General features: G+C 37.0%; 1 protein-coding gene across 3 annotated transcripts in view; it reads left to right on the top strand.

Moving 5' to 3' along the window:
* Samd9 (sterile alpha motif domain containing 9) overlaps positions 1 to 15,620 on the top strand; it is a 58,165-nt gene extending 42,545 nt beyond the window's left edge. For 2 of the 3 annotated variants that reach the window (XM_087901832.1, XM_087901831.1), the window contains exon 3: positions 10,614 to 15,620. In XM_087901832.1, the coding sequence (XP_087757958.1) occupies positions 10,622 to 15,373 (4,752 nt within the window). In that variant the 5' untranslated portion in view covers positions 10,614 to 10,621 and the 3' untranslated portion in view covers positions 15,374 to 15,620. Of the gene's footprint in view, positions 1 to 8,453; positions 8,514 to 10,613 lie in introns of all 3 variants that reach the window. The other variant, XM_087901833.1, reaches the window with a different exon arrangement.
* The last annotated feature ends 503 nt before the right edge of the window (positions 15,621 to 16,123 follow it).

The following is a 16,123-nucleotide window of genomic DNA, read 5'->3' as shown; positions in this document are numbered from 1 at the left end:
CCAATAGCAACTAATCTGCTGTTCATTATAATGGCCTTACCATTTCAAGAGTATGTGTAAGTTGCAGTGTACAGACTGTGACATCAGGGGCTGACATTTTTCCTTTTGCAGAATTCTCTTGGGATTTATGAAGGTATTGTGTGTTGTTGTGTGTATATAAAATATCCCTTGGAGGTCCATGTGCTGAAAACTTGGTCCTTGCAATGTATAGAAATAATGCATCTTAAAAAGGGTACAGATTATCCAGACTCTGACAGAATACATGAATTAATCCATGGATAGATTTGTGGTTTTATAACTATATTGGAAAGTGGTAGAAACTAAAGGAAGTGGCCTAGTTACAGGAAGAGTGTTAGGAGAGGCATGTTTGAAGACTTTGTTTAATCTACCAGACTCTTCCTCTCTGACTCCTCTCCCTCTCTGCTTCCTGACTGTCATGAGGCAGGCAGGAGTTACCCACTGTGCCTTTCCTCCATGATGTTTCTGACCTAACATTGCTAAACTTGACCTTCTCCAGTTCTACCTTTTCTTTTACAAGTGACATAATTTTGTTCTGTGCTGTTTCACGATCATTGCTTACAGTTTCAGAGATAAAGGACTACTTTTATCGTCATGGCAGGAAACAGTGCCTGAGAGCTAAATTGTGATATGAAGGCCAAGATAGAGACACTGAGCTTGGCATGAGCTCTGGAAACCTGCTCCCATTAACAAAGCCCACTCCCATTAACACTGTCCCTCCAACAAGGCCACACTTTCAAATCTTTCTAATCTTTCCCAAATAGCACTGGTGCCAAACATTCAAATGTATGAGCTTATGGGGGCCATTCTTGGTATTTGAGAGCAAATGATGCCAACTTGATCATGGTTGATGATCTATTTTGCTTGAATTTTGTTTGTAACACTTTTGCAGAGAATGCTTGCATCTGTGTTCATAATGGAAATCAGTCAGCAATTCTCTTTCTTTATTGAGTCTTTATGTGATGTAGGTATCAGGGTAACTGTGGGCTTGTATAAAGAATTGGGAAATGTTCCTTGTTTCTTTTCTGAGAAATAATTTAATGAGGTTGGTGTTAATTCTTCTTTGAAAGTCTGAAGAATTCTGCCTTCTAAGCATCTGATCCTGGACTTGTTTTGGTTGGGAGATTTAATTACTGCTTCTATTTCATTAGGGCTTATAGGTCTGCTTAAATCACTTGTTTTATCTTCATTTAACTCTGGTATTTGATATATATCAAGAAAATTATCCATTTCTTTTAGATTTTTTTTAGTTTGGTGGAGAACAGGCTTTTAAAGTTGTTCATATGATTAGCTGAATTCCATATCTGTAGTTATGTCTCCCTTTTGTCTCTAAATTTTGTTAATTAGGATATTCTCTCTCTGCCATTTAGTTAATTTGGATAAGGGTTTGTCAATATTATTGATCTCAAAAAATCGATTTTGTGTTTCATTGATTGTTTATCATTTGTTTACTTGTTTCCATTTTACTGATTTCATCACTGAGTTTAACTATTTCTTGCCATTTACTCCTTTTGGGTGATTTCGTCTTTCTGTTCTAGAGCTTTCACACGTGCTATTAAATGCTGAAATAAGATCTTCCAATTTATGTATATCTTAGTGTTATGAACTTGCTTCTTACAGCTGCCTTCGTTGTTTCCATAACTTTGAGTATGTTCTGTTTGCATTTAATTCTAAAAAGTTTTTAATTTTTTAAAAATTTCTGTCTTGACCCATTTTTCATTCAGTAGAGAGTTTCATGAGCTTGTAAGCTCTCTGTTGCTGATGTGCAGTTTTAATCTATGGTGGTCAGATAGGATGTAGGGTGAAACTTGCTTTGTGTCTGAATCTGCAGTCAGTTTTGAAGAAAGTTCCACCAGGTGTTTCAGAGGAAATGCACTGTTTTCGTTTGGATTAAATGTTCTGTAAATATCTATCAAGGTAATTTGGTTTAAGATGCAAGTTATCTCCAACTTTTCTCTGTTTAGTTTTTGTCTTGGTGAAATTTGGGTACTGAATTCACCCACTCTCAGTGTGAGAACCAATATGTGATTTTAGTTTTGTGGTGTTTCTTTTATAAACTTTGGTGCCCTTGTTTTTGATATATAGATTTACAATGTCCTTTTGGTAGATTTTTTTCTTTGATGAGTATCTAGTGTTCTTCCCTGTCTCTACTGAATAGTTGTGGTTTGAAGTTTATATTTTTCAGATGTTAAATGGTTACACCAGCTTAATCCTTGGGTCTATTTATTTGGAATATCTTTTTACATTTTTCTACTCTGAAGTAGTTTTATCCTTGATGTTAAGGTATATTTCCTGGACACAGTAGAAGAATGATTCCAGTTTTTCTATTTGCTATGTTAGTCTTTATCTTTTCATTGGAAAATTGAGACCATTAATACTGAGTCATCTATGAACAGTATTTGTTGGTTTCCCTTTGTGCTGGCTAGTTTTACATCAATTGGACACAAACTGGAATCATCATAGATGAAGGAGCCTTGATTGAGAAAATGCCTCCATAAGATGAGGTTCTAGGTAAACCTACAGGGCATTTTCTTAATTAATGATTGATGATGGGGGGGTCTAGTCCATTATAGATGGTACCACCCTAGGTTGGTGGTTCTAGGTTCTATGAACAAACAGGCTGAGCAAGTCATGAGAAGTAAGCTAGTAAGCAACACTCCTCTATGGCCTATGGATCAGTTTCTGCCTTCAGGTTCCTGCTTTGTATTAGTTCCTGTTCTGACTTACTTCATTGCTGAACAGTGATAGGGAAATGTAACTCAAAAACCTTCTTCCTCCCCAAGTTGTTTTAGATGTGGTGTTTCATCACATCAGTTGCAGCACCAACTGAATCACCACTATTTTGTTATGGTGTGGGATCTCCCCTCCCTTTTTTAATTTGCAGGTCTGAGACGATTATTTCTTGGGTTTTCTTGGGTGTGGTCATGTAGATAGATGCTGCTTATATTTGGCTTATATTAGAATGTCTTCCTCCATCTATTGTTATTGAATGTTTTGCTGGTAATAGTAGTCTGGGCTGGCATCTGTGATCTCTAAGTACTTCTGGCTATTAGAGTCTCCACTGAAAACTGGAATGTTATGCTAAAAAGGTCTATCTTCATATGCTACTTGATGTTTTTCCCTTTACATTCTTCCTTTATTCTGTACACTTACTGTTTTGATTATTTTATGTCATGGGGAGCTTCTTTTCTGATCTAGTCTATTTGGTGTTCTGTATGCTTCTTATACTTCGATAGATAACTCTTTCTTTAGATAAGGGAAATTTTTTCTATGGTTTTTGTTGAAAATATTTTCTGTTCCTTTTTTCTGAGTTTCTTTTCCTTCCTCTATTCTTGTTATTCATAGTTTTGGTCTTTTCACAGTATGCCAGATTTCCTAGATGTTTTGTGCCCAGATTTTTTTATTTTTATTTTTATTGTATTTAACATTCCCTTTGACCAAGGTATTGATTTCTTCTATCTTGTCTTCTGTGATTGAGAGTCTCTCTTCCATTTTTAGTTGTAGTCTATTGATGAAACTTTCCTTTGAGCTTTCTGCATGAATTCCTAAATTTTTCATTTCCAATTTTACCTCAGTTTGGGTTTTCTTTAATGATTCCATTTCCACATTCTTTTCATTCCACTGTTTGTGTTTTCATGGATTTCTTTAAGGGATTTTTTCCCCATCTCTCTTTAAGGAGCTTGAGTATGTTCATAGACGTCCTTTCTTGTGCATCAGCTATATTTTATTTCTCAAGGTCTCCTGTTGATGAGTTGATGGGCTTTAGTAGAGACATGTGGTCCCAGCTATTATTGGTTGTGTTTTTATGCTGGTGGCAAGACATCTGAATTTGAGATCATTGTAATTCTAGCTGCTGATAGCTGCTCTTGTCTTTGTTAAGAGGGTTTCATTTTTGGTTTTCTATTGTTCTCTCAGATTCTTGGGAGAATGTGGTTTGCCTGGTAGGGTATATTCCTGAAATCCAGGTGTGGCCACGCGGGTAAAACTTGTTTCTAGGTATTGGGAGCTGACACTAAGGAATGTGAATGAGTTAGAGGGGCGGGACTGTGGGAGCAGAGGGAGGAAATCTGGGTGTGCCACCAAGATCTATGCAGACCTGGGAAATGGAGGCAGAGGAAGGAGAAGCCACAAGTTGTCTGCTACAAAGATGAGGCTAAGACTGGAGAATTTTAACTGAAGAAGAGGAGGGAGAGTGAAAATCGCCTACCTGATTCCCTGACCACCATGGCCAGGGGGTTTCCAGGGAGTGCCTGTGGGTGGTGGCTGGGACATAGAACTGAAGCAGTAGAGGAAGGCTGTAGGAGAAGATCTGCATGATCACTGGGAATGGGGACAGAGAGGAAGGGGGGCTGCAGTGGATGGTTTGCTATAAAGCTCTTTTTATTGCTCCTGGTTAGTTTGGATTTGAAATCTTTAAGAGATGTGAAAAATCTCTGTGTTGATTTATTGGTCTACTGCAACTTCCATTTGCTTGGAAGATGAATTTCTAGCCCTTGACTCTCATATTTTAGATGTCTTTCTTACTTTTATAGTTAGAGTTTCTATTGCTGTGAAGAGACACCATGACCTGAACAACTCTTATAAAGGAAAACATTTAACTGGATGGCTTATGGTTCAGAGGTTCAGTCCATTATCACGACCCCAGTTCATTTTAGTGTGCATGCAGACATGGTGAAGAGCTGAGACTTCTACATCTTGATCTGATAGCAACAGGAAGTTGGGTGTGGCTTGGACATATATGAGACCTCAAAGACCTCCTCTACAGTGACACTTCCTCCAACAAAGCCACACCTCCTAATAGTGCCACTATCTATGAGCTTGTGGGGGCAATTACAAACTACCACACTTACTAATGTTAAGTTCTGAAAAACAACAGATAGAAAGTTCTTGCTTTTTATCTAGTCAGTCTGAGTATTAATAACTAGCACACAGTAGTTGTAAGAGTGGCAGTGTAATGGTGTGACAGCAGTCCCAGTGTCAGCTGGTAGCCTACTTGTAACCTTTATGATTTGGAAACAGAAGCACTAGGGTGTTGATTTGGTTGTGGAATATGCAGCTTACAGAGAGTTTGGGAGGAGGAGTTGTTATTTGCTTTTCTCTTTTTGTTTTTGTTTTGTGCAAGGAGGGAATTGATATTTAAGTAGTGAAGTAAAGAGTGAGAAGAGGTAATAATGGAGATGGTAACAATGAAAAGGGAGAGAAATAGGCTGGGGGTAGAAAACACAGCAAAACACATTGTATATTTGGTGTAAAGAAAAGAAAGATAGATATAAGAGCCGTTTCCAACAACACACAAGCCAAAACATCAACTGAATGCTTCAAATACACAAATGTGCATATCAAAAAGAATCTTAAAGGTCAAAGAGAGATATGCCTGTAAACTAGGAAATTCAAATTTAAAATTAAAAAGATATTAAGTCAAATAAGCAGTAAAATGAAATAGAAGGTATTATGTTCTCAGCTACTGCTTCTTTCTGCTTTGGTGGAGCAAGTGTTGCCTCTGTTTACCTTAGTTCTGTCAAGTACTAGCTGGCCTGCCACAGGGGAGTCATTGCCAGAGTACACTGGATTAGGCCTTGGGAGAACTGGAGTTCACCTAAAGCCAAGATTGCCTGTGTGTTGTTACCAGGGCTGCAGGGCTTGCCTTGTGTTTGGAGTTTCTGCTTTCTCTTGTCCCCTGCAGTTCCCAACTATGGGGTATAGGGATGGGGGTATTGTCTGTTTCCTACTTGCAATGCATCATCTATGTGCTTTTTCATACCCTTTTGGTGTTCTACCACCTCTTTCTCAATTTCCAATGTTCTTTCGTTCCTCAAGACATGGTTTATCCTTCACCACCCTGACTCTTCTTATTCATGGAGTCATACAGGAAATTTCTAGCCTGTCATCACTCCCTGGAGTGACCACCGTCACTACTTTTTGCTTTAGTCAAATGAATGCATATTAACATCTCTTTGTGGTTTTAATTTACATCTTCCTGATGGCTAATTATGTTTAACATTTCTCTTTCTCTCCTTTTCTTAGTTTTCTAGTTGTATGTTTTCACTTATGAGTTTTAAGTGTTTAGTATAGATACAAGTCCTTCATGTGGTTTGAATATAAACAATTCTCTCTACAGCTTGTTTTCTGATTATCTTTATGTTGCCTTTAATTTTGATTAAGTTAAACTGATTAGCCTTTTCATTATTAATAATGCTTTTGGTGGCAGGACAGGCATTTTTGACTATTTCTAGATTATGAAGATTTTCTTCTATACATTTTCATAATATTGTTTTGTATTATATATGTAAAACTATGACCCATTCCAAATTCACTTGGTGTATAAGATGGATTTCCCATTATTCTAGCATCCATTTGTTGAGACAACTGTCTTAGATTCTGTCACAGAATCAACTTTTGAATCCGTCTGAAGTATCATTTGGGTATATTTGCATGAGTCTATTTCTGGGAACTTAATATAGTGATATATTTGTCTCTTCACTATTAGCACAGACCTTAAATATTTCTCAAAATATCTTGGAAGATTTTCCCCACCTTATTCTTTAACCTATCCTACTGTATCCTTTGATTTTTCCGTATAAATTTTATAATAATACAAGGAATACTGTCTACTCAGGGAATACTGTCTACTATTGCTATTGAAATTTTGCTAAAAATTGTTTTCAACCTTTTTTGAAAAATTATGTGCATCAGATGGCCCTGATTAATCTTGGGGGCTTCAAAACAAAATGAATAGACATGAACATGAGAAAAAGATTCATGGGGAGGAGGGAGAATGGACAGAGCGGTAAGGAAATGGGAAGTATATACATGAAACTGTAAAATAAACAACCAAAGATAACATAAGAAACTGAATGTAAAATAAAAAATTAAATATGGAGTAAGTGTGTGTGTGCACGCATGTATGTGCATGTGTGTGAACATGTTACACAAGGCAGGTAAAGGTCAGAAAACAACTATTTTGGAATTGATTGTCTCTTTCCATCATGGGTTCCCAGTCAAGAAGCAGAGTGGTGTAGGAGGTTCTTCTGTTTATGTGTTGCTTTTATTGGTTAATGAATAAAGAAACTGCTTTGGACCTGATAGGGCAGAACTTAGGTAGGCAGAGAAGACAGAACTGAATGCTGGGAAGAAGGGCAGAGTGAGAGAATTCCTGGATCCTCTGCCTGAGACAGATGCCGATTAGAATCTCCGGTAATCCACACACACAGATTAATGGAGATGGGTTAAACTATATGTAAGAGTTAGACAATAAGAAGTTAGAGCTAATGGCCAAGCAGTGGTTTAATTAATACAGTTTCTGTGTGGTTATTTCGGGTGTAAGCTAGCTGGTCGGCTGGGACAAACAAGCGGCTCTCCCTTTGCAGCAGCAGAGAGTAATGAACACTTGTGTGTCATGGAGTAATCTTCTTGTACACTGTGAAGATGTGTCTTTGCCAGGGTGCCTTCTGATTAGTTGAATAAAAGGCTAAGTGGCCAATAGCCAGGCAAGTAGAAGTTAAGCGGGACTTGTGGACAAAAAGAGAGACTAGGGATGAAAAAAGGCAGAGTTGTGAGTCACATGCAGAGAAAGCAGGAGATGAACATGCCAGGCTGTATAAAGGTACCACCACATGGTAGAGCATTGGTTAGAAATATGGGTTAATTTAAGATGCAAGTGCTGGTTAGCAACAAGCCTAAGCTATCAGTTGAGCTTTTATAAGTAATAATAAGTCTCTGAGTGGTTATTAGGGGACCAGTGGTCCAGATAAAACCCCACCTACACTTGTTCTCACCTTGCTTTCTCCTTATTCAGTCCTGAATCCCAGCCCTTAGAACAGCACCACTCATATTTAAGTTGGATTTTCCTACCTCAAGTAACCCAATCTAGACAACCTCTCACAGAAATGCCTGTCTTAGGTAATGTTCTATTGCTATAAAAAGACACCATGATCCTGCATTTAATTAGGGCTGGCTCGCAGTTTCTGATGTTTAGTCCTTTATCAGCATGGCAGGAAGCACAGTAACATATAGGCAGACATGGTGCTGGAGAAGGAGCTAAGAGTTATCAAGTCCTCAGGCAGCAGGAAGAGAGACTCACTGGGTGTATTAGTCAGGATTCTCTAGAGCTTATAGAATGACTCTGTGTGTGTGTGTGTGTGTGTGTGTGTGTGTGTGTGTGTGTGTGTGGTGTATATATGTGTGTATGCATGTATATATGTATGGATACAGAATTTATTGGAATGACTTACAGACTAAAGTCCAGCTGAACAGAAAGTCTAAGAATCCAGGAGTTGCTCAGTCCACAAGACACAAGGATGTCTCAGCTAGTCTTCCAGTATAGGCTGTAATCCTAAAGAAGTAGGCACTAATATACCAGTGAAGGAAAGAATGTGCTGGCAAAATAGGGAAGCAGGCAAAAAATGCAAACTTCCTTCTTTTATGCCCTTATATAGACTTCCAGCAGTCGTAGTCCAGATTAAGGGTGTCATCCTGTCTCAAGATCCATATCAAAGGTATGTGTCTTCCTACCGCAAAGGTCTGGACTAAAAGTGGGTTCACCCACTTCAAACCAAGCAAGAAAAAATAAACCTCTCACAGGTGCACTTGGTTGTACATTCATTCATTATTTTATTGTAGTTACTTTTAAGATTACAATCTATTACTTGATTGTAGTTTATTCAAGATGCAGTTAAATTGACAACCAATAATAGCCATTGCATTGGGCTTGGCCTGCCCTCAGTGATACTCTTCCTCCAGAAAGGTCATACTTCATAAGTCTTTCAAATAGTACCATTCCCTAAGCATTCAAATATATGCACTTATGGGGGTCATTCTTATTCAAACTACCAAAATGCCCAAAGACTTGTTTCTATAGTGGTTCTAAAATCCATCAGTTGACAATTATGTTCACCCATCAGGTGTACACACGTAAAATATACACCCAAAGGCACTAAATAAATGCATTAAAATCTTAAGGATTATATTGTGATTGGCAAACATTCTATATGATTTCAATTATTTTAAATTTGTTGAAGTTTGGCTTATAGTTTAGGAAATGGAAAATCTTGACTATTAAAAATGGTATTTTGTGGTTCTTAGATTATTATATAAAAGCAGTTTACAGCCTATTGATTGATGGTAATCTTAAATTTTTCTATATGTTTTCTATTGCTGTTTAACTATTGTATCAACTATTAAGGCAAAGAAAGATATTGAAGCCTCTAGTTATATATGTAGATTTGCTTAAAATTGTAAAATCCCAACAGTGTTTACATCACACATTTTGCAACAATTTTGTCTTGTGCAAATACCTTTAGCATTTATGTGACATCTTGTTGGGTAACCTTTTATCAATATACAATATCCTTGTCCCTGATTATTTTCTTTATTCTGCTATCAAGTTTTCTGCTTTGTCTGCAGTTTGTTGATATAACTACTTCTGTGTTTGATTGAATAATATTTGAATGATATATATCTATATATACTTTTACTTTTAATTGCTCATATCATATTTCAACTGGGTGTCATATAAACAGGATTCGGTATAGCCATGTTTATAATCCAATCTACTAATTCTGTATTTTTAATTTTATATAAACATTTATATTAAAAGTGATTATTGACATGTTAGGACTTAATCCTACCTCTGTGCTTTCTCTATTCTCTATTTTTCTTTGTCCATCTTATCTGTCTGTCTTCTTTTCAGTTACTGGACAGTTTTTCTGTAATTACATTTGTATGAATATTTTGATGAATTATTTAATAGCTTTTTAAATGTTTCTTTAGATATTTTACCATATATGCACAAATTATGGTCATCTAATAACATCCTTTTGCTAATTAAAGTGCTGGAACCTAAATGCACCCAATCCCATCTTGTCCAAAATGTTGAAATCTACCTCTCTTTCTGTGTTTATATTTTGGGTTTATCCAATGGGATTGAACAATAGAAAAGGTTCTCAGTCAATGGCATATACTTGCTCTAACCAGAAAGATGTAGACAAGTAATTACACCTGACCACATCTAACTGTCAATTACCTTGGTAATCTACCCTGGAATTTATGTTTTCTGAGTAGATAGCACAAAATATCAGAATATTTTACCAATGGGAAACCCAATTAATATCTCTACATATTAACTATTTTATTTTTATCATGAATCATTAATTATTATTTGATTGTTCTTTTCTGACTATGCTTAATGCTCATATGTTCTGTTTCATTTGTCTGTATCACATCAAGTTGAACAAACTATACTTAGCTCTACACTTAGTTTCAAATTTTCCTTTTCTTCTATATACCAGATTTGAACATTTTTAATAATACAGAAAATACACAGTATAGTTGACAACCATACAAAGGATGATCTACGAATGGAAGTATCCCCAAATACTTCATATATACAGAAAATCAAAAAAGAGAGCTGCCAATGATGTGCACAGTTCGTATGAAAGTGCTGTGCATTTGTATTTAGTGGTTTTTCTCTTGGTTGACATAAAATAAACTGAACTTTTCAAATGTTGTGACATACACATATTTTACCTACTTAAAAATGGCATGTTTCACGTTTTCACTTACAAACTACAACATCATGTTTCTTCTTCTCTATACAGATATCAGAATGGCAGAGAAACTCAACCTTCCAAAAAATACTGATGACTGGACTAAAGAGGACGTAAACCTGTGGTTACAAAGCCATAAGATTGACCAAAAGCACCGGGAAACCTTGATGGCACAAGATGTGAGTGGAGCAGTCTTGAAGTGGTTAAATAAAAACAATCTTATTGAAATGGGCCTAACCCATGGACCAGCTATCCAAATAGAAGAGCTATTCAAAGAATTGCAGAAAGCATCTTCAAAACATTCTACTCAGACATCTAAGGGGAAAAAGGGTAACAAAATGACTCCTAAAACACAGACAGAAAGTAGAGAGACTTCAAAGCAAAACCAAAGGAGTGAAGAGAATGCAGATAAGGCTGATGCCTCTACAGTGAGGCCAGAGACTAAAGGGTCTAAATCAGAAAAAAGAAATGAGCTGATGGAAGACAAGACAGAGCAACAGGGTGAACAGTCACCTCCAGGACCAACATGTGTTGCATACCCTTTCAATGAATTCAGTAATCCATATCGTTACAAATTACATTTCATCCTACAGCCTGAAACAGGGCCGCTTAATCTCATCGACCCAGTACATGAATTCAAAGCCTTCACAAACACAGAAACAGCCACAGAAGTGGACATTAAGATGAAATTTAGCAATGAGACTTTCCGGTTTGCTTCAGCTTGTATGAATTCACGTACTAACGGCACCATTCATTTTGGAGTCAAAGACAAGCCCCAAGGAAAAATTGTTGGCGTGGAACTAACCATGGTCACTAAAGACGCCCTAATTGACCACTTCAATCTGATGATAGACCGGTATTTTGAGGTCCATCAGGTCCAACAAGCAAAGAAGTGTATCCGAGAGCCAAGATTTGTGGAAGTTTTATTGCCAAACAGTACTCCATCCAACAGATTTGTTATTGAGGTAGATGTCATACCACAATACTCTGAATGCAGAGAAGACTTTTTCCAGATCAAAATGCAACATCTTAAGACCCAAACATGGCAACCAAGTTCAAAGTACTCAGTCTTTGTGCGAGATGGGCCCAAAAGTAAGGATATCATAGGGAATAAGGTTGATTTCAAAGCCTTTAAGTTAGACTTAAAAGCAGTGACAGAGTCTAGGAAAGAAGCAGAAGCAAAATGCAAAGTAAAACCCGACGGAAACAAGGGCGAGGGACAGAAGCTAATTGAACTGTTGACAGGAAACCAGGACCTGTTAGATAACTCATACTATGAATGGTACATACTTGTCACAAATAAATGCCATCCTGATCAAAACAATCACTTAGACTTCCTAAAGGAAATTAAATGGTTTGCTGTGTTGGAGTTTGATCCTGAATCTGAGAGCAAAGGTGTAGTCAAGGCTTTCAAAAGAAGCCGAGTAGCAAATCTCCACTTTCCAAGCCAATTTATGGAAGGAAAAAATACATTGAATGAGAGAATTTCCAGTCTGAATCTTTACCAGCAACCCAGCTGGATTTTCTGCAATGGCAGGTTAGACCTTGAGAGTGAGAAATACAAACCCTTAGATCCAATTTCTTGGCAAAGAGAAAGAGCTTCTGAGGTCAGGAAGCTGATTTCATTTCTTACACATGATGACATAATGCCCAAAGGGAGATTCCTGGTAATATTTTTATTACTGTCCCCGGTGGATGACCCAAGAGACCCTCTTATTGAGACTTTCTGTGCTTTCTATCAGGATCTTAAAGGAATGGAAAATATACTGTGTATTTGTGTACACCCAGACATATATCAGGTATGGAAAGACCTTCTTGAAGCAAGGCTATCAAGACAGCAAGATGAAATATCAAGCCAAAGCATTTCTACTTTAAATATTGCAGAGATAAATGGCACTATTCTTAAGTTAAAATCTTTAACTCAGTCTTCAACGCGATTCTTGCCATCTGTTGGTTCATCTACAGTCCTTCTGAAAAGGGAAGAAGAAGTCATGACTGCCTTGGAAATTCTCTGTGAGAATGAATGTGAAGGTACACTCTTGGAAAAAGACAAAAAGAAATTACTTGAATTCAAGACATCCAAAGAGGAAGACTTCTACAGGGGTGGTAAAGTATCCTGGTGGAACTTCTACTTCTCTTCTGAGAACTATTCTTCATCATTTGTGAAAAGAGATAAATATGCAAAACTTGAAAAAAAAATTCAAGAATGGGCAGATTCTTCTCAACCAGTTTGTGCAAGAATTATCCATCTCTATCATCATCCAGGCTGTGGAGGAACTACTTTGGCCATGCATATTCTCTGGGAGCTAAGAAAGAAATTCAGATGTGCTGTGCTGAAAAATAAGACAGAGGATTTCTCAGAAATCGGGGAACAGGTGACTAATTTAATCACCTATGGAGCAACGAGCCATCAAGAGTACTTACCTGTGCTGCTTCTTGTTGATGATTTTGAGGAACAAGATAACGTCTACCTTCTTCAGTCCTCCATTCAAACTGCTGTTGCTAACAAACATATTAGATATGAGAAGCCTCTGGTGATCATTATAAATTGTACAAGGTCACAAAATCCTGAGAAAAGTGCAAAGACCCCAGACAGTGTTGCTCTAGTACACCAACTGTCTGACAAAGAGCAGAGAGCATTTGAGCTTAAATTGAAAGAAATCAAAGAACAGCATGAAAAATTTGAAGATTTTTATTCTTTTATGATCGTGAAAACAAGCTTTAACAGAGAGTATATAGAAAATGTGGTCAGGAACATTCTGAAAGGGCAAAATGTCACCACCAAGGAATCAAAGCTCTTTGCTTTTCTGGCTCTTCTTAACACATATGTACCTGACACTACCATTTCCCTCTCACAGTGTGAGCATTTCCTAGGAATCTCAAACAAGAAGGCTTTCTGGGGAACAGAAAAGTTTGAAGACAAGATGGGTACCTACTCTACAATTCTAATCAAATCAGAGGTGATAGAATGCGGGAGCTACTATGGAGTGCGCATCATTCACCATGAGATTGCCACTGCCTCACTGGAAGAATTGAAGAGAAGCTACAACTTGAACAAAAGTAAAATCGTGATGGATATGCTCACAGAAAATTTGTTCTATGACACAGGTATAGGAAAAGACAAGTTTTTCCAAGACATGCAAACACTTTTGCTCACAAGACAGCGTGATGAGCATGAAGGTGAGACAAGGAACTTGTTCTCCCCATTCATCGAAGCATTACATAAAGAAGAAGGAAATGATGCAGTTAAAGATGTATTACTTGAAGCTAATCGTAGGTTCAACCCCAATGCATTCATTTGCCAAGCCTTAGCAAGACATTTCTACCTTAAAGAGAAGGACTTTACAAATGCTCTTTTTTGGGCAAAACAAGCAAGAAAGATACAACCTGATAATTCCTACATCTCAGATACACTAGGTCAAGTCTACAAAAGTAAAATAAGATGGTGGATAGTTGACAATGTAAGAAATGGGACTATCTCAGTTGATGATCTAACTGATCTGTTAGATTTAGCTGTGCATGCATCCAATGCTTTCAAAGATTCTCAACACCAAACTGAAGATAGAGAGTATGAAGGGAAAGAAAGGATGCATCAGAAGTCTAAAAGGAGGTATGATACTTACAACATAGCTGGTTATCTAGGGGAGATAGAAGTGGGACTCTTCACTATCCAGATCCTCCAACTCATTCCTTTCTTTGACAACAAAAATGAACTATCTAAACGAGATATGATCAACTTTATATCAGGAAAATGTGATATCCCAGGGAACCTAAATGAATTTAAGTCAGCACTCAAGAATTTTATTCCTTATCTAACTAACCTGAAGTCTTCTTTGAAGAGATCCTTTGACTTTTTTGATGATTACTTTGTCCTTCTAAAACCCAGAAACAATATAAAGCAATATGAAGAGGCTAAAAGTCGGAGAAAGGTAGGTTTATACTTTAAGATGTATGTAGAAATATTTGGCCCCGTGGAAGAATCACAAAATCAAAACTTTAGATCAAAGCTCAGTCTACCACTTCAAGTAGAAAAGACTCGGAGAAGCCTAGAAGCTTTAAAAGCAGACAAGTTTTCTGGACTCTTAGAATATCTTATCAAAAGTCCAAAAGATGCTGTGGGTTCCATGGAAGACATAGTGAACAAATACACTTCCCTTCTTGAGCAAGGTGTTATCAAAACCCAGCAAAAGGAAAAGCAAAATTTCATCTTGGCCAACATCATCCTCTCTTGTATTAACCCTACCTCCAAATTAGTGCAACCACTGAAAAGACTGAAAGAGCAGCTTCGAGAGATCCTGCAATCAATTGGACCGAATTACCAGTTTTCAGAACCTTATTTCCTAGCTTCTCTTTTATTTTGGCCAGAAACCCAAAACCTAGATCAAGATTCTAAACAAATGGAAAAGTATGCTTGGGCACTTGAAAATTCTTTCAGGGGGCAATATAAACGCATGTATCGCACAAAGCAACCAATTGCATATTTCTTTCTTGGGAAAGGCAGCAATAGAAACAGACTTATCCACAAAGGGAAAATTGATGAAAATTTCGAAAAAGTATCTGATATTAATTCTTGGTGGCATAGTGGAAAAGTATGGGAAGAGGAAAAAGTTCAGGACCTTTTGAATCGTTTACAGGGACGAGCTGAAAACAACAATTTATACATAGAGTATGGAATCAATGAAAAAATCACAATACCAATTTCACCTGCTCACTTAGGTCAACTTAGAAGTGGGAGGAGCATAGAAAAGGTGTCTTTTTATCTAGGGTTTTCCATTGGAGGCCTTCTTGCTTATGACATTAAAACTGTTTAAGATCTTGAGTTTCTTTATCTAGAAATGTGGTTTTAGTATCATCTTTTTTTCTTTAATTTGCTTATAGATATAATTCAGTAATTTGTGTAGTGGGAATGGGAGTAGTCGAAGAAAAGTAAGATTGAACTTCAGGCTATTTCTGTACAATGGGTACATAGAATCCTTTTTACTTTTCCCTCTGTATAACCATGTTGTCAAGAAATTACTCTAAAATATCCACAAAATAAAATGAAGCCAAAATATATAATTTGTTTTGATCATCATAGTCTCACTAGAATCCTCCTGGGAGGAGATTCCTTCCTGCCTCCTACATAAAATACATCTCCATAATTTATCAGTTCACTTTTTACTTTTACTTGACAAATACATACTTATGGTAACCAATGTGATGTTTTGAAATATGCATACATTACAAAATGATTAAACTAAATTAAGTTGAAGAATATATCTATTGATTCTCAAACTTACATCTTGTTATAAGAATATCTGAAATTCTCCTAGCAATTCTCTATCTGTGTGTGTGTGCATGTGTTTGCTTGTTTTGTTTTTGTTTTGAATCAGGGTCTCTTTATGTAGTCCTGCCTGTCCTGGAACTCACTAAGTAAAACAGGCTGGCCTCAAACTCAGAGATTGACCTGCCTCTGCCTTCCAAGTTCTAGGACTAAAGGGGTACGCCACCATATCCAGCCTAGAATTTTTAATAATGTGCTGCTTTGTTCTTAAGTATCATCATACTATACAATAGAGCCT

The sequence above is a fragment of the Myodes glareolus genome, chromosome 25, assembly GCF_982192425.1.
Source record: "Myodes glareolus chromosome 25, mMyoGla1.1, whole genome shotgun sequence".
Lineage (NCBI taxonomy): Eukaryota > Metazoa > Chordata > Mammalia > Rodentia > Cricetidae > Myodes > Myodes glareolus.
The sequence above is the reverse complement of the archived record's forward strand: the minus strand, read 5'-3'. Positions and strand labels throughout refer to the sequence as shown.